The sequence below is a fragment of the Saimiri boliviensis genome, chromosome 11, assembly GCF_048565385.1.
Source record: "Saimiri boliviensis isolate mSaiBol1 chromosome 11, mSaiBol1.pri, whole genome shotgun sequence".
Lineage (NCBI taxonomy): Eukaryota > Metazoa > Chordata > Mammalia > Primates > Cebidae > Saimiri > Saimiri boliviensis.
Window position 1 is genome coordinate 11,169,823 of NC_133459.1, and position 22,880 is coordinate 11,192,702.

Here is a 22,880-nt window from a genome sequence, read left to right on the forward strand (position 1 = left end):
GAGAGGGCAGGACTCAGGGGCTTGCTGCCAGGGGTCCTGGGAAGGCACAGTGGACATTGCTGTCGCCCTGCACTCCCAGAGGGTCACTCAGAGACCCGAGGGAGGAGGGCTCTGTGTCTGCCCCTCTGTCCAGGGCTGCAGCTTCTCTGGGCTGGTCTGCTTTTCTCTTTTCTCCATCTTATTTTGTTTTGAGACCGAGTTTCACTCTGTCAGCTAGGCTGGAGTGCACTAGTGAGTCTCAGCTCACTGTAACTCCTCCTCCCAGGTTCAAGGGATTCTTCTGCCTCAGCCTCCAGATTAGTTGGAATTACAGGCAATCACCGTCAAGCCCGGATAATTTGGTATTTTTAGTAGAGGCAAGGTTTTGCCGTGTTGGCCAGGCTAGTCCCCTGCTAGACTTGAACTGGTCTAGTCTAGAACTGGTCTAGTCTGAGCAAGACCCCAGGCTGGTCTTGAACTCCTGACCTTAAATGATCTGCCTGCTTCAGTCTTCCAAAGTGCTGGGATTACAGGTGCGAGCCACCGCGCCCCGTTCTCTTTTCGTTCATCACGTTGTTCATCCCTGCACGGAGGCATCCAGCACAGTGGGCGAGACTGTGAGCTGTGAAGTCAGGCAGGACCCAGATCCAAACCCTTCTCTGTCACTTACTGGCTCGGGGACCTTGACCAGGTGACCTGCCCTCTTAGGCCTCGGTTTCCTGTTCTGTAAAATGGCTGCAGTAGGGAAACTGTCTTCACTGGGTGGTTGGGAACTCTTGCTGAGACCACACACCTGTCTCAGGTAGGGTCTTTTAGAAGCAGAGCCCGAGGCAGGGATCTTTGTGAAAGTGATTTACTAGGGAAGGCTCCCAGGAAGGCAGGCAGGGCAGGGCAGGGGAGGGCAGGGCAGCACAGGGCAGGGGAGGGGGTCTAGCAGGGACGTTGTCACCAGCTTCAGCCTGATACCACAGGGGTGGCTCTGGACCATGAATTGTACCAGAGGGGGTCCCACCTTGAGACTGTGGAGGATTCATTATCAGCCAACACCTGCAGCAGCTGGGGGAGGGGTGCCCTGCTGGCAGAAGGGGTCTGAGAGGGGTGCAACAGCACCCACCAACTCGAGCAGCTGAAGCACTTAGAACAGTACATGGCAACGATTGTCACAGTCATCAACGAACATCCATTTGATGAGTACCAGCTCTGTGGCGGGTCCCCTGTGAGAGGCTGAGGGTCTAGAAGATGACAAGACTGCCACCTCTGCTGTCTGCATCCCACGAGTGGGTGTGTACATGTGTGTGTGTGTGCATACATACCCACAGGGGATGGAAGGCCAAGCAAGTAACCATTCCAGAACAATGAGATGACCGGTAGAGGGGTCATATTCCCACATTTAAAGAGAGCCCAGAGGAGAAGGAGGAGCTTGAATTAACCTGCGGGAAGTAGGGAGGGCTTCCCGGAGGAGGCAGCACTCAGCTTAAAAGACAAAGGGATGTTTCTGGTGAGGGAGGGAAGGGGAGGCATCCTTGGTGGAGGGCGGCTTTGTGCTCAGGACTCCGGTTCTCTGTGACCACTGTCTTCTGGGCATCTGCCCCACGTAGTGTTAGGGATCACCTGGCACTGGAGAAGATCTGAAGGCAGCCCCACCCTCTGACAGCAGACTCAGTGCCTCTGCCTGCAGACATGAGTATGCGGTACTGAGGCGGGGATGCAGGGGAGGTAAAGGAAGCCACAGACTCTCCTTCCTCTACCCTGCTCCAGGGGGAGAAACCTCCCCATCCATCATCAGTGCAGCCTGGCAGGGGGAGGGTCAAATATTTGCAGGGCGGGGACCTGGGCATCAGGCACAGCGGAACTCAGGGGCGGCCCTGCTGATGGCATTCTTCCCTTCTTCCTTTCAGGTGACATTTACACCCTACACCCCAAAGCCCGGGAGCACGTGCCGGAACAACGAATACTATCACCAGACAGCTCAGAGGTGCTGCAGCCAGTGTCCGGCGGGTGAGAGCAGCTGCTGGGGGCTCGGGGCCGGGCCCTGGAGGAGCGTGTGTGTTCAGGGGCTGGGGCGCAGGGGCGTGGCCCTTGATTCATACTGAACTCCAAGTTCTATGCACTGGCCCGTGCTCCTTGTTGCTTCTGGGCCTGTGAACTCTGCGTGGCACACTTCGCAACTCCCTTTCACTGATTAACTCTGACTTGTCCTTTAGACCTCAGCCGAAGATGTCCCCTCTTTCAGGAAGCCTGCCTGCCCCACACTGCCCAGCTGGAGGAGGAGGAGGAGGAGGAGGAGCCCAAATTAGTCCTGGGGGAGTCAGGAAGGGCTTCCCGGAGGAGGCAGCACAGCACTCAGCTTGAAAGACAAGTGCTGCCTCCTTTGAGCTCTCCCTGGCCCCCGATGTTCCCATGGCAGCTCTTTCCTTGCTGTGTGATTATAGCCCGGTCCCTCTTCCTGTTGCTCTCACTACGTGTTCCCTCCAGGGCAGAGATTGTGGCTTGTTTTCTGCTGAATCCACAGCAGGTGGCCCAATGCCATGTAGGCACTTGGCGCATATTTGACTGACTCTGTGAGTGCCTACCCATTTCACAGATGGTAGACCTGAGGCCCAGCCACAGTCAGGCCAGGTAGCCTGATTCCCAGTGCCCTCCATCCATTTATTTGTTTCTGTATTCATTCACGTCATGTTTATATGGCACCTGCTGTGTGTTCTAAGTCCTGGGAATACACAGAGCACAGGGCAGACAAAACCCTTGCCCTCGTGGGCTCTGCATTTTAATGGAGGACGCAGATAGATGCATTAGGAGCTGTATGGTCCCGTCTGTCTGTTCGTGCTGTAGAAAGACAAGGTCAGGTAAGGCGGGGGAGACAGAGTGGGACATCTTGTTTTACACAGGGTGGTCTGGGAAGGTCTCTCTGAGGAGGTGACATTTGGGCAGGGCCCTGCAGGAGGTGAGGGGGCAGGTCATACACATGGACAGGGAACAGTGTGCCAGGAGGAAGCAACAGCATGTGCGAAGGCCTTGAAGTCAGAGCCTGTTTGGTGAGCTTGAGGAAGAGCAAGGCCAGCGTGTGTGGCCCAGGATGAGGCAAGCCGAGTACGGTAGGTGAGGAGGAGGAGGAGGAAGTGAGCAGGGACCATGGGAAGGAGTTTAGATTTTATTCTCTGGGAGCCAACGGGGGGCTTTGAGCCAGTACCTTGAGATGTAGGTGGGCATATGAGCACCTGCCACCCTCCGCAGCCATCTTAAGACCCCACAGGCAAAGTGACTCTTCTTTCTTCTATTAACTAGAAGAGTCTCTTTATTAAGAAGTTACTAGAGAGGCTGAGGAGGGCGGAACACTCGAGTCCAGGAGTTTGAGACCAGCCTGGCCAACATGGTAAAACCCCATCTCTACTAAAAATACAAAAATTAGCTGGGCGAGGTGGCAGGTGCCTGTAATCCCAGCTACTCGGGAGGCTGAGGCAGGAGAATTGCTTGAACCTGAGAGGTGGAGGTTGTGGTGAGCTGCACTCTAGCTTGGGCCACAGAGCGAGATTCTGTCTAAAGAAAAAAAAAAAAGTAGTTACTGAGTCAACTTTTTTTAAAGGTTTCCCTCGGTGTGTCCTCATCCCCGGCATGCCCTCTCTCCAGGCCCATGTCCTTGTCCTTGATAGGGTACCAGGGACTACATTCTTACTACCTGTTCCAGCTGTCGTTCGTGCTCCTAGGTAGAGAATGTTAGCCGTCTATCAAGAAGGAAGAAACTGGCAACCTAGTTCTTAATCAAGTGTGATTGACTGATAACAGGCCTCGAGTGGTGGAGGTTCAAGCATCTGGAAAGAGCAGAGAGGAATGTGTTTTTGAGCAGAAGGGGTTCAGAGATGGCCTGAGAGCTGGTACAATACTAGATGGGGGATGATTCCGAGGAACTGGAACTCCACAGAATAGCCTTCCCAGCTGGGCTTCAGAACTCTGGACTTTGTGGGGACAGTGCATGAGCCCGGAGTCCCGGCAGAAGCCCACCCGGCTGAGACCTCTGGCCCTTGTTTCCTCAGGCCAACATGCAAAAGTCTTCTGTACCAGGACTTCAGACACTGTGTGTGACTTCTGTGAGAACAGCACATACACCGAGCTCTGGAACTGGCTTCCCGAGTGCTTGAGCTGCGGCTCTCCCTGTAGCTCTGGTGAGTAGGTTCGGAGAGAGGGGCCCTCGCACCCCTGCGCCCACCATCGCCTCCCCCAGCTCCAGCCCCCAGCTTCCAGCTGTCTGGCGTCAGCCCAGGCTGGTTGTTGGAAGGGGCACAGGAGCCGCTGTTCACCCCTGCCTCTGGCATTCTCCTCTTCTGTCTCACCAAAGGCTCTTCGCCGCCCCACGGGGCAGGCAGTGGGAGAGCCGCGCCCGCGTGAGGGTTGAGGAGCGGGTACGCGGGAGAGCGGTGCGCGTGCTCGTGCCGCGAGGAGCAGCGCTGCGGGTTCTCCTCCGGGACTCTGGGCCGGGTTGTGTGTGCTCCATGCTGAGGCGGTCCGCCCGCAGATCAGCGCTGTCCGGGGCACGGGGTGCTGGGCCGGCTGGGAGGGCAGCGTGGCTGTGGCGGAGGCAGGTGTGACTGTGGGCTGCCCTCTTGCTCCTCTAGACCAGGTGGAAACTCAAGCCTGCACCCAGCAACAGAACCGCATCTGTGCCTGCATGCCCGGCTGGTACTGCGCGCTGGGCAAGCAGGAGGGGTGCCGGCTGTGCTCGCCGCTGCGCAAGTGCGGCCCGGGCTTCGGCGTGGCCAAACCAGGTACGGGGTGGGGCTCGCGGTCCCTGGGGATGCCCTGGGGCCTCTCCTTTGTAGACATCCCTGCCGTGTCTCGGGCATCCGGCCATTCATTAGTCCAGCTGGGAACACTGTCAGTGGTGGCCAGGCGCTGGCTACCCATCTGTCTGTCCGCCGTTTGTTCTTCCTGCCAGCACTCCTGATTAGCACCTCTTGTGTACTGGGCCCAGGGGACCCAGAGATGGATGAGACCAAGCTCTAAGCTACTAGAAAGCTAGGTGATGCTGCAGGAAGATGAACTCACAACTCTACCCACCAGTCGTGTGCATGTGTGTACAGGCGTGTGTGTGTGTGTGTGTGTGTGTGTGTGTGTGTGTCAGGGGCAGAGGTGCAGACAGAGGTTGTTGGGCCCCTTAGGCTCCTCCTAGAGCTCTAATGCCAAGGCCCAGCTGCCCCACAGAGTGTTTGACAAGTTCCAATCGTTCCCCGAAGGAACTGAAAAATCAGACGTGGTGTGCAAGCCCTGCGCCCCGGGGACGTTCTCCAGCACGACTTCATCCACAGATATTTGCAGGCCCCACCAGAGGTGAGTAGCTGAGTCCTTTGGTTCTGGAGGAGCAGGGAGGGGCTGTCCCTGGGTGACTGTGGGTCCTGGACACAGAGCCAGGACCTTGCCCTGGAAGGCAGGACGAGGTAGGTGCATGGGGAGGTGGGGGAGGGAGAGGAGGGAGTGTCTCCGAGAGGATATACATTGTCAGCCTCCCATCCTGCCTGCTGGGTCCTGTGAATGAGCCCAGCCACCCTGAGCCACTCTGTCCTCTGCTGCCTCCTGACCAAGCCTCCTCCTCCCCCAGATGTAACCTGGTGGCCATCCCTGGGAATGCAAGCATGGATGCAGTCTGCCTGTCGGAGTCCCTCACCCAGAGCACGGCTCCAGGCCCAGCACACCCACTGAAGCCAGTGTCCACACGATCCCCGAACACGAAGCCAACTCCAGGGCCCCGCACGGCTCCAAGCACCTCCTTCCTGATCCCGATGGGCCCCAGCCCCCCAGCTAAAGAGAGCACTGGCAACATCGCTCTTCCAGTTGGTAAGTCACGAGAAGGCTCATTCATTCACTCCTTTTTTTCTGTCTGCTTGTCTTTCTTTTCCTTCCTTCCTTCCTTCTTTCTTTTCTTTCTCCTCTTTCCCCTAGTTTTTCTGAGAGCCCACTGTGAGCTGGACCTGGTGCCCTGTCCTGGGATACAGGAGGCAGGGAGACTGCTTTCTCTCCAACACCTGGTGCTATCATTCAAAATCCTTAAGTGGGTGGGCTGGGTGCAATGGCTCGCACCTGTAATCCCAGTGCTTTGGCTGGCCAAGGAGGCAGGAGGAGTGCTTGAGGCCAAGAGTTTGAGATCAGCCTGGGTAATATAGTGAGACTCCATTTCTATAAAAAAAATTAAGGCCGGGCGCGGTGGCTCAAGCCTGTAATCCCAGCACTTTGGGAGGCCGAGGCGGGTGGATCACGAGGTCAAGAGATCGAGACCATCCTGGTCAACATGGTGAAACCCCGTCTCTACTAAAAATACTAAAAATTAGCTGGGCATGGTGGCACGTGCCTGTAATCCCAGCTACTCGGGAGGCTGAGGCAGGAGAATTGCCTGAACCCAGGAGGTGGAGGTTGCGGTGAGCCGAGATCGCGCCATTGCACTCCAGCCTGGGTAACGAGAGCGAAACTCCGTCTCAAAAAAAAAAAAAAAAAAAAAAAAAAAAAAAAAAAAATTAAAAAGTTATTTGGGTGGGTTGGTGCCTGTTGTCTCAGCTACTCAGGAGGCTGAGGTGGGAGGATCACATGAGCCCAGGAATTTGAGGCTGCATTCAGCTATTATTATGCCACTGCACTTCAGCCTGGGGGACCAGTGAGGCCCTATCTCTAAAAAGGAAAAGAAAAGAAAATAAATCCTTGGATTGGGGAGAGATGGGGTCAGCAATTCACCTGAATTTGCTGCTGTTTCTGATGAGCCCCTTAGGCGGAGGAAACAGTGGGCTGGGCCAGGTTACCACCAGGGCTTCCTTTCTGGGGTTAGAACTGCATCAGGTCAGGGGTCTCAAACTGGTGGCCCTGAGGTTGAATGAGGCCCACAGACATGATTGCTCTGTAATTGGATCTGAGAACCTCCAGCCTAGACTTGCCCCTCACTTGCAATGACCCGAACCACCTTGGGGGCTCCTGACTTACCTGCCTGGCCCCTGGTACATTTGAGTTTGTTTTTTTGTAGCTGTCTGAGCTTCTCATTTCTTTCTAGGACTGATCGTGGGTGTGACAGCCTTGTTTCTACTAATAATAGGAGTGGTGAACTGTGTCATCATGACCCAGGTGAAAAGTAAGAGTCCATCCTTCCTTCCTTCATCCACTTGTTCAGGAAGCTTTGGTGGGGTGCCTCCTGTGAGTCCAGTACTGGGCACAGCCTTAGGGGTCAGGCAGAGGTGGACATGGGAGTCCTTGTTCTGTAGGAGCTTAGGGCCTGGGCTGGAAGGCACCTCTGCTAACTTAATTACTAAAGGCAAGAGGTGATCAGGGTTTTTCAAAGGGTAGGAGTTCAGGATTCCTCTCCAGGAAGCCTGGGGGATTCGGGATTCCTCTCCAGGAAGCCTGGGGGATTCGGGATTCCTCTCCAGGAAGCCTTGGGGATTTGGGATTCCTCTCCAGGAAGCCTGGGGCCTCTGAGCTGGGTAAGATCTCGATGGGTGGAGTCTGTGCAGGGAAGGATGTGCATCCTCAGTGCAAGTGTGGATGGCACAGGTGGGGGTTGGAGAGTGGTTGGGATGGTGGCAGGTAGAGTTGGGTGGGGGCATCTGTGGACCTTGTCTGGCAGGCAATTGCTCCCTGCAGGGCCGGGCCTCTCTGCTGGTTCTATTGGGCCCCACTCTGCCCTCCTACTTAGGACAGATGTGCCCGAGGAAGTCACTGTCCCTTACTTGTCCCCTTCTCCCCTTTATAGAGAAGCCCTCCTGCCTGCAGAGAGAAGCCAAGGCGGTGAGTGTCTCCACTGCCCTCTCCCTCCTCTTCCCCGGTCTCCTTCCTGGCGTGCTGGGCTGTCACAGAGGAAGCAGTGGATTCTGTCATTGGTCTGTCTAGTGTCAGGAGGTGGGCAGAGCCCTGGGAGCCGGCGTTAAGACTGGGGAGTCAGGCAGCCCTCCATGGGCTAATAGAGACTGTGAGTGTGAAACGCCCCAGCAGAGAGCAGAGGCCTCTGTGGCGTTCACGGCAGGCACGTGGTGGTGGACCCACAGTGTAACCTTGGGCAGTTGTGAAATTGCTCTATGGCTACTTCCTTACTGTGGAATGGGGGTTGTGCCTGCTCGATCCAGCTTGCAGGGCGGTGCCATTCGGTCAGCTGACGATGATGTTTCTCATTGTCTCCAATGTTTACAGAGCACTTTCTCAGAGCGCAGTGGTTTTCAAACTGAATTCTGGGGTGGCCCAGTGTCCCACAGAGGGCCCTTGGGCATGGGGGACGTGATCCTCTCTCAGGTTTGAGGTAGAGGTTGTGTGGCTGGGCCGTGGGTCCTCCCAAAGCAGCTCACCTTTGATCTGTTTTCTAAAGTAGGGTCTGTGAAGGCTTTTGATTAGAGACAGACCAAGAATGTCATGTCATCATGTTTCATTCATTCTTCATTAGGAAGGCATTTGGCTGCAAGTAACCCCAAACCTACAGGTGACTTTAGACAAAAGAGCTTTATTTCTCCTGCATTGTAAGAAGTCAAGGGGTTGGTGTGTGCTGGGATGGCTTCCATTGTCCCCTTGCATGGGGCTAGCAGGACCCCAGGCTCTGTCATCTTTGGTGTGTTGACTTTTGTTCTCTTGTGTGTGGCCTCATGTCATAAGATGGTGATCCTCACTTCATATGTGACTGTAAGTGTGAGGTGCAAAGAAGAAGGTGGCCAGGCCAGCTATGGGGCCCTTATCAGTAAATCAGACCCCTTCCCAGAAGCCCCGGGTAGACTTCTTTCATCTTACTGGCCAGACTGTGTCACATGACCACCCCTAGCTGCAAGGGAAGCTGGGGAAGGGGGTGCTTTGCTTTTCCAGGCTCCACGGAGGAGGAGGACAAGGGAGAGGGGTTGGAAGTGGGTTTGAGGTGAGCCAGAACATGGGTTTGTCACCGCCTTGCACCTGATAGGCAGGTTGGTTTCTTTACCCAATTTGACAGATGAGAAAACAGAGACCAGTGAGTTTTCTCTACCTCAGGGGCAGGTAGAGAAAAAGTTTCTCAACCTCATGGATGTTCGAGACAAGATCTTACTTAAGGAAAGCCAAAGTAGGAGGATTGTTTGAGTTTGGGAGTTCAAGACCAGCCTGGGAAACACAGTGAGACCCTATCCCTAAACAAAATTAAATTAAATATTTTTTAAAAAGATCTTGGGCCAGGCACAGTGGCTCACACCTATAATCCCAGCACTTCGGGAGGCTGAGGTGGATGGATCACTTGAGGTCGGGAGTTCAAGACCAGTCTAGCCATCATGGTAAAACCCCATCTCTACTAAAAACACAAAAATTATCCAGGTGTGGTGGTGAGCACCTGTAGTCCCAGCTACTTGGGAGGCCGAGGCAGGAGAATCATTTGAATTTCGGAGGTGGAGGTTGCTGAGGTCATGCCACTGCATTCCAGCCTGGATGATAGAGCAAGACTCTGTCTCAAACAAACAAACAAACAAACAAACAAACAATCTTTCTTAGTTGTGGGGCCTGTCCCAGGCTGTTCCGCAGCATCCTTGGCCTTTATTCACTTAGATGCCAGTCGCATTCCGAGTCCAGTGGTGACAACCACAAATTCTCCAGACATCGTTAAGTGTTCCCTGGGGGGCAAAATCACCCCCAGATGAGAACTACTGCTGTAAAGAACAGCTCAGCCCTGGGGGCCCAATGCCTGAAATCTACACAAGGTGTGTGAAATCAGACAGGCTAATTTCATCCCCTGATTTTGCTGACAAGAAAAGAGATGCAGAGGGAACGTGAGCTGCTCGAGGTCACGTGGCAATGTGTCTCTGGACTCCCATCCCAGGGCTGTCTGCGCTGCCCTGCAGTATTTCAGTGGGGAGCAAACTTTCCCATTCCCCTGCTGAGTGAATTTCACTGCTCCCTTTCTCCAGCTTCAGTTCAGTGACACTGACGGTTGCCGCCTGGTGGAGCGCATAGGGCAGGTGTCTGCCCCAGGCTCTACCACAGCAGGCCAGCTGCCTCCTTCCCTTTCCCCACCAAGCATTTCCCAATCCTCTGTGAACTGAAGATGTCCTGGGTGTGGCCCAGTGGCCTCTGCTTCCCCTTTCCCCCTATTTTTTTTTATTTTTTTTGAGACAGCTCTGTCACCCAGGCTGGAGTGCAGTGGCGCAATCTTGGCTCTCTGCAGACCCGCCTCCCAGGTTCCAGTAGTCACCCTGCCTCATCCTGAGGAGCTGAGACTACGGGCGTGTGCCACCATGCCTGGCTAATTTTTCTACTTTTAGTACAGACAGGGTTTTGCCATGTTGGCCAGGCTGATCTCAAACTCCTGGCTTCAAGTGACGTGCCCACCTCAGTCTCCCAAAGTGCTGGGATGATAGGCGTGAGCCACCGCATCCAGCCGCTTTTCCTTTCACTGTTCCTTTTAGCATTCGCTGAATGTGAGTGAGTCAAGTATTTGTGAAGTACCCCAGTGGTGTGCTGATGACAGCTGTCTAGCGGGGAAAAAAAAAACCCCAAACCCCGGGCTGTGGTGTTTGCTGATTTCTGTGGTATAAACACTCCCACTGTGGCCAATTTCATACTCCCAAGACCTTCCTGAATACAGAGTTGGGAAGACATGTGCACAGACCTGGGCTCGTCACAGCACAGCCCTGGCTGAACCCTGTCAGGCTGTCTGTCACTGAGTCCCCACGCATCCCTGAGGGGCAGGGAGCATAATCACCCCCATTTTACAGAGGAGAAAGCTGAGACTCAGGGAGGTTCTGATTCTCCTGTAGGATGAGATCATTAGTTGAGTGGTTATAGCCCAGGTTTGAATCAGGTTTATGCCCGTGTCCCATGCTACTTCTGCTAAGAGACCAGTGGAGAGTCCTCTGGAGCTGGGCTGCTGGGCTTAGAGTGTGGACTCACCACCCACCTGCTCCTCCTGCCACAGAAAGAACGCCCAGGGCATGGGAGACAGTGGCATCTCTTTGTTTAGAAAACACCAATGGGTGAGCTTACCCACAGTCACCCCCACAGACACACTCATGCACAGGCCACATCTGATAACAGGCACCAACATGTATTAGATGTTGAACGGATGCCAGGCATTGTGCCCAGTGTTCTTTATTCTCTCTCTCTCTCTATTTTTTTTTTTTTTTAGACAGTCTTGCTCTGTCACTAGGCTGGAGTGCAGTGGCGCGATCCTAGCTCACTGCAACCTCCACCTCCTGGGTTCAAGCGATTCTCCTGCCTCAACCTCCCGAGTAGCTGGGACTATAGGCATGTGCCACCACGCCCAGCTAATTTTTGTATTTTTATTAGAGACAGGGTTTCACCATGTTGGCCAGGGTGATCTGGATCTCTTGACTTCGTGATCCACCCGCCTCGGCCTCCCAAAATGCTGGGATTACAGGTGTGAGCCACCGCGCCTGGCACGTTCTTTATTCTCACTGCCATGTTGCCACGTGCAGGCAGTATGATTCTTGCTCCCCGCCCCATATGGCCCAGGAATCATGGGCCCAGAGAAGTGAGTAACTTTCCCAGTGTGGCACAGCTAATGAGAGTGGCCTGGGGCACAAACCTAGGAGTGCCCCTCCTTGCCACTCCGGCACAGACACTCACTATGCCACTCACAGATAGGCACACATGCCCCCTGACATAGACACATGTGTGCACGATTCACACACCCTCACACCTGTAGACATGGGTGTGTGCGCCTTGTGAACACACAGACAGACAGACCCAGCAGGAACCTGAAGGATCTGGCCGATGGCTCTGCTGGGTCTCTACTTCTGCCCAGTGGGGCTGGGCCAGGAGCGGCTGGGCACTGAGGGTGCTGGCTGGCTGGCTGCCTGAGATCCTGTGTTTTGAATGAGGTGCCTCCGTACTTGGCTCTCTTGGGGTCCCAGCCCAAGGAACAGGGCGTGGGTAGCTTCTGCACTTGGGAGGAGAGAGGTGGCTGTGACCTTTGGGGAGTTTTGTTCTGCCTGGCTGCAGTCACCAGCAGAGGGGGTGGGGCACAGGCCAGAAAAACCCCTTCTGTGGGGTTGTGAGGAGCAACACTTGGATGCTTTTCTCCCCTTCCAGGCTCAGAGCAGGGCTGGGGGGTGGTCGTGGGCAGAGGCCAGGGTCAGACCACCTGGGCAGAGGTTCAGCATGAACTTGAAATGTACTCCATGTCTCCAAAACCGGGAATCCAGCCTAGGGAGGGCGCAGGGATCCTGGGGAAGCTGGTCTGTGTTGGTCCTGCTCCTGCCATGGACCAGCTGTGTAATGCTGAGTGTAGTACTTACTGTCTCCGAGCCTCTGTGGCCTCATGGGGATGGCCCGCACAGGATCCCTCCAGTCCTGAGTAAGAGGCTGCAGGCTGGCCTCTGGGAACTGGGAGTGCAGGTGGCACTCAGGTGTCAGAGAAGCCATGGGAGCTGGGGCTGCAGTGATTGAGCAGAGGAGACCTGACACTCACATCTATTATCAGACCACATCCGGAATGGTAGCTCCCTCTGGAGGAAGGCAGGAGGCCCCAGCGTTTCCTGGGGGACTGTGGTGCCTGTGCTGCTCTCTCCACCCCTGCAGCAAATGCCACCCCCCTCGCCTCCCTCTCGCCTCATCAGCCCTTCACTCATCTCTACCCTCCTTCTGCTTGGGAACTTGTTTCCATCCTGGGCAGGCCAGGGGCTGGGGAAGCCATTGAGAGAGTGGCCCCTGACATCTCCTTTTTTGCCGGGATTGGCAGGCTCCCAGAACTCCCAGGCAAGGGCACGAGCACCTGGCCAGTCACTGGGAACAGACAACAGCCTGGGAGAGGAGTTTCCAGCCTCTCTCCAGCGTGGGCGTCTGGAAATGGGGACGTTGCCTTGAGCCTCCAGAGCTGAAAGCCCAGACACCCAGGAAAGGCACTGTGGGATTTAGCCCAGCCATGGTGTGTCCTCACCATGACCTTGGGCAAGTAACTTAACCTCTCTGTGCCTCAGTTTCCACAAAGCGGTGATAACACTGGGCTGTTGGAAGAATCCATATAGATAGTATCTGAAGGGACTTAGGTACGGTGCATGGCATTGGGTGGCGCTCAAATATCAGCTAATATTATTATTATTATTATTATATGGGAAGAAGATGTTAGGGGAAGTCTCAGAGCAGCCTGTGGACGACTCTGGAATGGGAGGCTGAGGCAGTGCAGCAGAGGGTCTCAAATGCGACAGCTCTCTGCCCTGGAGTGACTGAGCAGAAAGGTCCGTACTCTCACTCTGTTTGGGCCAAATGGGAGAAATTTTAGGGTTTGTGGCCTGTCTTGTCTCAGTGCCGATGACTCAAACCCACCTCTGTAGCGGGAAAGCAGCTGCATGCCCAAGTCAGAGTGGCATGTCCCGATCTAACTGTGCTACTGGACACCAAACTTTCTGTGTGTCACAAATTATTATTATTATTATTATTATTTTTAGACAGAGTCTGTCTCTGTCGCCCAGGCTGGAGTACAGTGGCGCAATCTCGGCTCACTGCCCACTCTGCCTCCTGGCTTCAAGCAATTCTGCTTCCTCAGCCTCCCAAGTAGCTGGGACTAAAAGGCATGCACCACCACACCTGGCTAATTTTTGTACTTTTAGTAGAGATGGGGTTTCGCCACGTTGGCCAGGCTGGTCTTGAACTCCTGGCCTCGTGATCCATCCTCCTCGGTCTCCCAAAGTGCTGGGATCACAGGCATGAGCCACTGCGCCCAGCCACAAATTATTCTTAAACCTTTTTCTTCAACCATTTAAAACATGAAAACCAATGGGGTGTGGTGGTGCGCACCTGTGATCCCAGCACTTTGGGAGTCCGAGGTGGGAGGAAGGCCTGAGCGCAGGAGTTCAAGACCAGCCTGGGCAACATAGCATGGCCCTGTCTCTACAAACAATCAACAACAAAAAATGAGCCAGGAGCAGTGGCACGTGCCTGTGGTCTCAGCTACTCAGGAGGTTGAGGCAGGAGGATCACCTGAACCTGGAAATTTGAGGGCTATAGTCAGCTATGATTGTGCCACTGCATTCCTGCCTGAACAACAGGGTGAGACCCTGTCTCAAAAAAAAAAAAAAAAAAAAAAAAAACGTGAAAACCATTCTTAGTGGCAGGCTGGATTGGGCTCCTGGGCAGTCATTTGCCTACTTCTGATTTAACAAACTCTTGCATGGGGTTTACTATGTAGTAGGCATTGTTTTAAGCACTTTACAAATATTCAGCCATCTAATCTTCACAACAACCCTATGAGGTAAGTTGTGATTCTCCCTTTATAGATTTAAAAAAAAAAAAAAGATTTGGGAGGAGTTAGGAATCAAAATTTTTAAGAAAAAAAAAAAAAAAAAAAAAAAAAGAGTCACAGAGGGGTTAAATAACTGGTCCAAGGTCACACAGCAAGTGAGTGGTAGCGTCATGATTAGCACTTGTGTGGGCTGGGTTTAGAGTCCACACTCTTGGTTGCTAGGCTGGGCCTTGTCTCCCTGTGCAGATGGGGTGAAGGAAAGTGGCTTTCCTTCTATTCTCTTAGGCAAAGTGAGGATGAAAATCCTGCCCCACCTCTAAGACGATTTGGTGAACAGGGCCAGGTGGTCTCTGCCCTCATGGGGCACTCACTCCAGTAGAGCAGCTAGGTGCTAATAACAGAAACACAGAAACCACGGAGAATCACACTTCCCAAAAAGCACCGTGTGTGGAAAGGATGTGCAGAAGTGTCATGTAAACTCTGAAGTGCAGGGGCAAGAGGTATAGATGCCAGTGGGAAGGAGGGGAGGAAGAAGGAACTGGCTGGTGGGCTGACCACTCTCCCCTGCTACCCCCACCATCCAGCCTCACCTGCCTTCTGATAAGGCTCGGGGTGCCCAGGGCCCTGAGCAGCAGCACCTGCTGACCACAGCGCCGAGCTCCAGCAGCAGCTCCCTGGAGAGCTCAGCCAGCGCTTCAGACAGGAGGGTACCTACCCAGAACCAGCCGCCGGCAGGAGGCGTGGGGAAGGCCAGCGGAGCCGGGGAGGCCCGGGCCAGCACCGGGAGCTCAGGTAAGAGATGGAAGCACATCTGGCTTCATTCCAAGCCTCCTTGGTTTTTCTCACCTGGTTTCTGTCTTAGCCATCTCCTCCCGAGCCTCCCCGCAGGGCGGGACGAGGCCTGAGCCACAGGGAACTGTCTTCAGTTTGCTGACCCCAAATTCCCTCCCGCCTTTGCCCAGGCTGGGCCTATCATCAGAACATCCTCCCTTCTCTGGGACAATCCCAGCTTGTCCATCCCCAGTATCTGGGAGAGGAGTTTTCCTGAGACCCCCTCCCCGCCCCCATCCCCAGCTGGCTGCTCCTCCGGGCTCGCCACACCCTGGCCTCCCTTTGAGGAACTGTCAGACTGTCTGTACAGATACTGTCTCCTCCTTGTCTCCCTTGCCAGGCTGTGGGACACCTGGTGAGCCTGCATCGTCTCATTCATCCCCGAATCCGCAGGCCTAACACGGCCAAGCTACTAGTAATTAACCTTAACCATCGCTTCTGCTTCCTGAAGTCTATGGCACAGCAGGCACTATACCGGGCGCTTTACATGCATAACATTGACCTGCGTGTCAATGCTAAGAGATATTGTTGTTATCCCCATTTCACAGATGAGGAAACTGAGGCCCAGAGAGGTTAAACAGCTTCTTCAAGGGCACACGGCTAATAAACAGCAGAGCCAGACTCACCCCTAGGCTGTGGGGCTCCGGAGCCCTGGGGTTGGAAGATGAATGCGGAAATGATGGCCGCAGGGTTCCACTCACTGCAGCTTGTTGCTGAGTCCCTTTGGGTCTGAGGCACTGGGATTGTGGGGACCACGTCCACTTTCTGCAGGCTGCATTTTGCCTTGGACCTGGTCTGTGACACATGTCACTCCTGGCTGGCATATCTCGGGCCCATACTGGAAGGGCCCCCTGGACGGGGTCTGCTGGGCCATGCCTCTCTCCCTCTTACCTGGCAGCACCAGGTAGTGAGAATTCAGGGAACAACCATGAACTTGGGTTCATTCTCAGCTCCCTGCCCAGCCACGCTGGTGCCATAAGAATTTGGGCAGGATGCTTAACCCTGCCAAACCTCCGTTTCTGCCTGCAACACCTGTTCCTACCTGTCCCCAGCTGCCCGCAGGAGCTTATGTGCCCATTTCGGTGTGCCCCATCATAGCCCCAGGCTCCTCGGTGGGGTGTCTCATCAGTGCACCTCACTCCAGCCTGAGAACTCCCTGTGGGATGCCCTGCGCCAGTGCCTGGAAAAGAGCAGGGGCCCTAAACATTGTTGAATGAATGAATGAATGAATGCGCTCCAAATATAAACTCTTAGTCTTTGTCCAGTTCTTGGATTCATCTGATTTTTTTTTTTTTTTTTTTTTTTTTTTGAGATGGAGTCTTGCTCTGTCACCAGGCTGGAGTGCAGTGGCTTGATCTCAGCGATCTGCAACCTCCACCTCCTGGGTTCAAGTGGTTCTAATGCCTTAGCCTCCCAAATGGCTGGGATAACAGGCACCAGCCACCACTCCCTGCTAATTTTTGTATTTTTAGGAGAGACGGGGTTTCACTGTGTTGGCCAGGATGGATTTGATCTCCTGACCTGGTGATCCATCTGCCTCGGCCTCCCAAAGTGCTGGGATTACAGGCGTGAGCCACCCCGCCTGGCCAGATGTTTTTTTTTTTGTTTTTTTTTGTTTGTTTGTTTTTGAGATGGAGTCTCGCTTGTCACCCAGGCTGGAGTGCAGTGGTGCAGTCGTGACTTACTTCTCTGCTCACTGCAGCCTCCACCTCCTGGGTTCAAGTGATCTTCCCACTGCAGCCTCTCAAGTAGCTGGGATTATAGGCATGCGCCACCACACCCGGCTCATTTTTCTATTTTTAGAAGAGACGGAGTTTCACTGTGTTGGCCAGGCTGGTCTCTAAATCCTGACCTCAGGTGATCTGCCTGCCTTGGCTTTCCAAAGTGCTGGGATTACAGGTATGAGCCACCTGTGCCCGGCCCATCTTTCTGATTTCTTAGCTACACCTGGTGTGGCTTCCTCCTTGGCCCAGGGTAAAGCCCCGACAACGTGTGCCCTCCCCTCTCCCCTCTGCCTCTTCTGCTCTGTGTTCCTTCTCCCGAGTCCCCCAACCTGTCTCCCTGGCCTCCGCCCTCTCCTCCCTCCCAGCCCTCACACCTGCCTTCACGGTGGAAACCTGTAAAGCCCAGGGCTGTGCCCCTTTGTGGTCCCCCATCCACCCCCGCAATGTCTCATGCTCGATGTGCAAAGGCCATGGTGACTTTAGGTGACGTTTGGGTGCTGTGGAGGCTCAGGGCGGAAATTTCCTTCTGGGCCTGTGATTTCAGCCCTCCTTCCCATCACCTCCTGGGGCTGTTTTGAGCACAGCTGGTCTCCATCTCCGTCTGCCTCCCCAGCTCCCAGGTAGTTGGAGTTAGGGGGAAGCAGACTGGGGTGAGGGCACCCAGCGGGTCCCTGCAGCAGCAGCAACTCTCATTTTCTGAGGGGGCCACTGTGTGCCAGGGCCCTCACATTCCTCTCCATTCATCTAGGCAAATCCACACTCCAGTGACTCCCCAGCCTTAGAAAACTCAGCTGCCCACGGGGGCTGGATGGGAGGGTGAGGCAAAGCTTGGACTCTCCTGGGCTGGATCTCCTGCACCTGCCTCCCAAGGGAAGCCATAAATCCAGGTTTTTAAATGTATGCCTGAATTTTAAATGTTGGCAATCAATTCACTTAAAAACATCACCAAGAACAAAACATTCCTGTAGAAGCACAGCAGGAAACAGTCAAAAAGTCCCTGGCCTGCCCAGGAAAGGTGACTCATGCCTGTAATCCCAGCACTTCAGGAGGCCAAGGCGGGAGGATCACTTGAGCCCAGGAGTTTGAGACTAGCCTGGGCAACATAGCAAGACCTCTGTCTCTATTTAAAAAAAAAAAAAAGAAAAAAAGTCCCTATCCTCCGGGGCTCAGAGTCTGGTGGGGACCCCAGGAGTTGGGGGCCCTGGAGATCACAGAAATGGGGAGGGGCCTGGAGAGTGGTAGATAGGATGGGAAGTACATGTCTCTAGAGAGGGAGGCTGGGGGCAGCAGGGGGAGGCTTTGTGGAGGACGTGGCCTTTGAGCTAATGCCTGAGCACTAGAGAAGAGGTCTCTAGGCTGAGGGAGCAGTCTGTGCAAAGGCCCAGGGGACCTGAAGGGCTCAAGGGGCTGTCGGGAGGTGAGTGTGGCTGGAAGGAACCCCATCAAGGTCTTGGAGCAGCAGGAGAGGGGGCGGAAGAAGGCAGACTCCAGATCAGGTAGGGCCTGGTAGGCTGTGGCAAGGACTGTGGGTTTTTGAGTCACCAAGGAAGTGATCTGCCAAGTTCCAGGGCCAGCTCTGGCTGCTGATGGGGAACAGACTTCAGAGGGGTGGGGCCGAAGCCAGAACAGGTGGAGGCTGTTCACACCGTCCAGGTGGGAGCGGCTGGAGGCTTCCATAGCTCCCTACACCGTGCAGTAGTGATGGTGGGGGGGGGCTTGCAGAAGTCATCTTGGTTTTGTTTTTGTTCTTTTTTGTTTTTTTGAGATAGAGTCTGGCTCTGTCACTCAGGCTGGAATGAAGTGGCACTATCTCGATTCACCACAACCTCCACACCCCAGCTTCAAGCGATTCTCCTGCCTCAGCCTCCTGAGTAGCTGGAATTGTTGTTACCTGCCACCATGCTCCATGCTCGGCTATCTTTTTTTTTTTTTTTTTTTTTTTTTTTTTCGTATTTTTAGTAGAGACAGGGTTTTACTATGTTGGCCAGGCTGGTCTCAAATTCCTGACCTCAAGTGATCCACCCACCCTGGCCTCCCAAAGTGCTGGGATTACAGGCGTGAGTCACCACACCTGGCCCATAAGTCATCTTTTGAAGGGAGACAGGCAGGAATGACTGTTGGGTGTGGGGTATGAGAGAAAGATGGGTCTGAGGCTCTGGACCCTAGCAGCTGGGTGGATGGCAGCAATGAACCCCGAGACGAGCAGGAGCGGGTTGGATGGGAGATGGGAGTACAACCCAGAGTTAAGTTTGAGGCTGGGCATGGTGGCTCACACCTATAATCTCAGCACTTTGGGAGGTCGAGGTGGGGGGATCATGAGGTCGGGAGTTCAAGACCAGCCTGGCCAAGATGGTGAAAACCCGTCTCTATTAAAAAAAAAAAATTATAAAATTTTTTTAAAAAGTTAAGTTTGACGCTGGGCATGGTGGCTCACACCTGTAATCTCAGCACTTTGGGAGGCCGAAGCAGGCAGATTCCTTGAGGTCAAGTGTTCGAGACCAGCCCAGGCAACCTGGTGAAACCCTGTGTCTACAAAAAATTAGCAGGGTGTGGTGGCCTGTAGTCCCAACTACTCAGGAGGCTGAGGTGGGAGGATCACTGGAGACCAGGAGGCAGAGGTCACAGTGAGTCTAGACAGCGACACTGCACTGTTTTGAGATCCAGTCTTAAAAAATAAAGATTCACTGACAGAAAGCCGAAAATAAATAGACAGAGACAGAGACAGAGTCTCACTATGCTGCCCAGGCTGGTCTTGGACTTCTGGGCTCAAGCCATCCTACTGCCTTGGCCTCCCCAGTAGACAGCTGTCTTATATAATTAGCTCCTCCCATCTCTGGGGTGATTGGGGCTGGGTAGGTGGTGATGCTATTCTCATTCAGCAAAGGGAAAAATGAGGCACACGCAGGTGAAGTGACTTGCTCAAGGTCACTCAGCAGAGCTGGGCTAGATTCTCCGTCTCTTGGCTCCTGGCCCAGTGCTCTTTTCCATGTGTCTGAATCTGCATCTTGGGCAGCGGTCCCAGAGATATCCCCCTCTCTGGGACCCCTGGACTGACCCCTGCCCCATCTTGTGCTTAGCAGATTCTCCCCCTGGTGGCCATGGGACCCAGGTCAATGTCACCTGCATCGTGAACGTCTGTAGCGGTTCCGACCACAGCTCACAGTGCTCCTCTCAGGCCAGCGCCACAACGGGGTCCACAGATGCCAGCCCCTCGGGCTCCCCGAAGGACGAGAAGGTCCCCTTCTCCAAGGAGGAGTGCGCCTTTCCGTCTCGGCTGGAGACACCGGAGACCCTGCTGCAGAGCACCGGAGAGAAGCCCCTGCCCCTCGGCGTGCCCGATGCGGGGATGAAGCCCAGTTAACCAGGCTGGTCTGAGCTGCGTCGTAGCCACGGCGGGCCAAGCCCTGGCAGGATGACCCTGGGAAGGGACCCTGGTCCTTCCAGGCCCCCACCACTAGGAGTCCGGGGCTCTTTCTGGGGCCGAGTTCCTTTAGCACCCTCCACAGCTGCAGCCTCCCTCTGACCTGCAGGCCGAGAGCAGAGGCAGCGAGTTTTGGAACGCCTCTGCTGCCTCGGTGTGTCCCTCTCGGAAGACTGGCTGGGCGTGGACGTTCAGGGCACCCCGGGGCGAGTCCCTGCCTCTCTGTGAGCTGCCCCGCCCAACTGGACCTACGAGCTTGGCTTCTGGAGCCCTTGGGTTGTTCGTGTGTTTGTTTCTCCCTCTGGGCTCTGACCCAGTTCTGGCTTCCAGAAAACCCCGGCATCCTTCTTCGCGGAGGGGCTTTCTGGAGAGGAGGGATGCTGCCTCCGTCACCCGTGAAAAGAAGACAGTGCTTTGGCCTGATGCTGAGACTGCAGGACGGTCCCGGGGCCCTGTGCAGGGAGGAGGTGGCGCCCTGTAGGGAACGGGGTCCTTCAGGTTAGCTCAGGAGGCTTGGAAAGCATTACCTCAGGCCGGGCGCAGTGGCTCACACCTGTGATCCCAGCACTTTGGGAGGCTGAGGCGGTGGATCACCTGAGGTTAGGAGTTTGAGAACAGCCTGGAAGATGGTGAAACTGTCTCTACTTAAAATACAGAAATTAGCCGGGCGTGGTGGCGGGCATCTGTGGTCCCAGCTACTCAGAAGTCTGAGGCAGGAAAATTGCTTGAACCCTGAAACCGAGATTGTGCCACTGCACTCCAGCCTGGGCAGCAGAGCAAGACTGTTCCCCCCCCACCTCCAAAAGGAAGCACCACCTCCAAATGCCAGCTTGTCCTTTCGTACCATGGTCTGAAAATCAGATGCCCAGAGGGCCCAGGCAGGCCCCCACATTCAGTGCCTTGCCTGGGCAAGATAACGCACTCCTAACTGGAAGTCTGCCAATTTTGTAAAAAAGGAAGTACCACGCAGGCCAACAAGCCAACGACGAACAAAGCCAGACTCTGCCAGCCACATCCAGCCCCTCGCCTGCTGTTTGCACCTTCCGTCCAGTGTGCCCACAGCCCCGCCCCTCCTCCTTTGCTCTCCGGGGTGGTGGTCTGGGCCACGCCGTCTCATTTCAGGGAACTTCAGGAACTAGAGATGACTGAGTCCTCGCAGCCATCTCTCTCCTCCTACCTCAGCCCAGACCCTCCTCCTGCCTCCAGAGGGGTGGGCTCCTCTTTCCCACTCCCCACCCCGAACGCCCTGGCCCCAGCGGGGCTGCCCCACCACTTTGGTACATGGCCAGTGTGAATCCCAAGTGCCAGTCTGTGTCTGTGTCTGTGTTGTGTGTTGTGAGTGTGTGTAGCCAAGGTCGGTAAATTGAATGGCCCACCTTGAAGCCGCTGAAGCCAGTATTCCTCCCCGTTAGAGTCAGCCTTCCCTCTCCCCTCCCCAAACACATGCCCAGGGCTCTGCAGAGGGGGAGCAAGTGTAGCCTAACCCAGATTCTGAGGGGAAGCAGGTTGAGGGGCTCCTGGAAAGGCTGGCTCAGTCTCAGGTGCCTGGGGATAAAGGAGAAGGCATGGAATAGTCTCTCTAGAAGAGCAGGGCAGGGTGAATTACTGATAAATTCCACTGGACTTGAGCTTGGCAGCTGAACTATTGGAGGGTGGGAGAGTCCAGCCATTACCATGGAGACTAGAAGAGTTTTCCACCCTGGAATAAAGATGTCAGACTGGCTGGCTGCAGAGGCTCGCACCTGTAGTCCCAGCTACTCAGGAGGCTGAGGGGAGGATCACTGGAGCCTGGGAGTTTGAGGCTGCAGTGAGCTATGATAACGCCACGACACTCCAGCCTGGGCAACAGTGAGACCCTGTCTCTTAAAGAAAAAAAGTCAGACTGCCGGGACTGGCCAGTTTTCTGCCCACGTTGGACCCACATGAGGACGCGATGGAGTTCACCTGCCCCCTGGCGGACAGTCCTGGGAGAACCTCGGGCTTCCTTGGCATCATGGGCAGAGCTGGGCAGCGATGAATTTGGAGACTCTGGAGCCTCAGTTCCCTTGCGTGTGTTGATGAGACAATGAGAGTTTGCACTGTATGCTGGACAGCATTCCCGCTTATCAATAAAGTTGTTTGTTTTACACGTTGACCCCTGGCTCTGCCTGGGGTCTCAGCTTGGGTTTGTCTGTGGTCCTGCTTCTCTGCCACCCCTGTGTAAGGGGAGATGGGGTCATGGTCCCTGGGGTCTGGCCGGCCTGTGTTGTGACTGGACCACAGAGGGACCCCAGTTAAAGCCACCCCCTCAGGCCTGTGAACGATAAGAGAACTTCCCGCTCAGGACCACACAGCTGGGCTCCAAGTGTGTGCTGGTCTCATGCCCTTGTCCCCTCGGTCTCCTGGGCCTGCCTTGGGGATCAGGGTGGGGTTTCTGCAGATCTGCAGATCCATGGCAGCCCAGGTAGCCAGACTCTGCCCTCCTGGGAACCCCACTTGGGGAAAGTGGGTGCCCCTGGGATGCTCAGACCAGTACAGAGCTCTTGGGGGCACAGAGGACATCCCAGGGCCCAGGCAGGGGGTCAGAACAGGGTTCTGGAGATGACCTTGACCTCTTGAGGAATGAGCAGCAGCTTTCCAGAACCAAGGGTTGTGGGGAGCTATCAGGCAAAAGGAATTCTGAGCTTAAAGGCCTTAGCCAGGCCAACATAGTGAAACCCTGACTCCACTAAAAATACAAAAAAATTAGCCAGGTGTGATGGTATGTCCCTGGAATCCCAGC

At 54.8% G+C, this 22,880-nt stretch overlaps 1 protein-coding gene across 6 annotated transcripts in view; it reads left to right on the plus strand.

The window, feature by feature from the left end:
* TNFRSF1B (TNF receptor superfamily member 1B) overlaps positions 1–22,880 on the plus strand; it is a 45,110-nt gene that overhangs the window by 19,480 nt on the left and 2,750 nt on the right. For 2 of the 6 annotated variants that reach the window (XM_074380073.1, XM_074380071.1), the window contains exons 2-10: positions 1,878–1,977; positions 4,011–4,139; positions 4,590–4,739; positions 5,208–5,301; positions 5,570–5,805; positions 7,004–7,081; positions 7,700–7,734; positions 14,728–14,935; positions 19,776–22,245. In XM_074380073.1, the coding sequence (XP_074236174.1) occupies positions 1,878–1,977; positions 4,011–4,139; positions 4,590–4,739; positions 5,208–5,301; positions 5,570–5,805; positions 7,004–7,081; positions 7,700–7,734; positions 14,728–14,935; positions 19,776–20,059 (1,314 nt within the window). In that variant the 3' untranslated portion in view covers positions 20,060–22,245. Of the gene's footprint in view, positions 1–911; positions 1,261–1,877; positions 1,978–4,010; positions 4,140–4,589; positions 4,740–5,207; positions 5,302–5,569; positions 5,806–7,003; positions 7,082–7,699; positions 7,735–14,727; positions 14,936–19,775; positions 22,246–22,880 lie in introns of those variants that run through there. The other 4 variants (XM_003936014.4, XM_074380072.1, XM_074380074.1 and 1 more) reach the window with 3 other exon arrangements.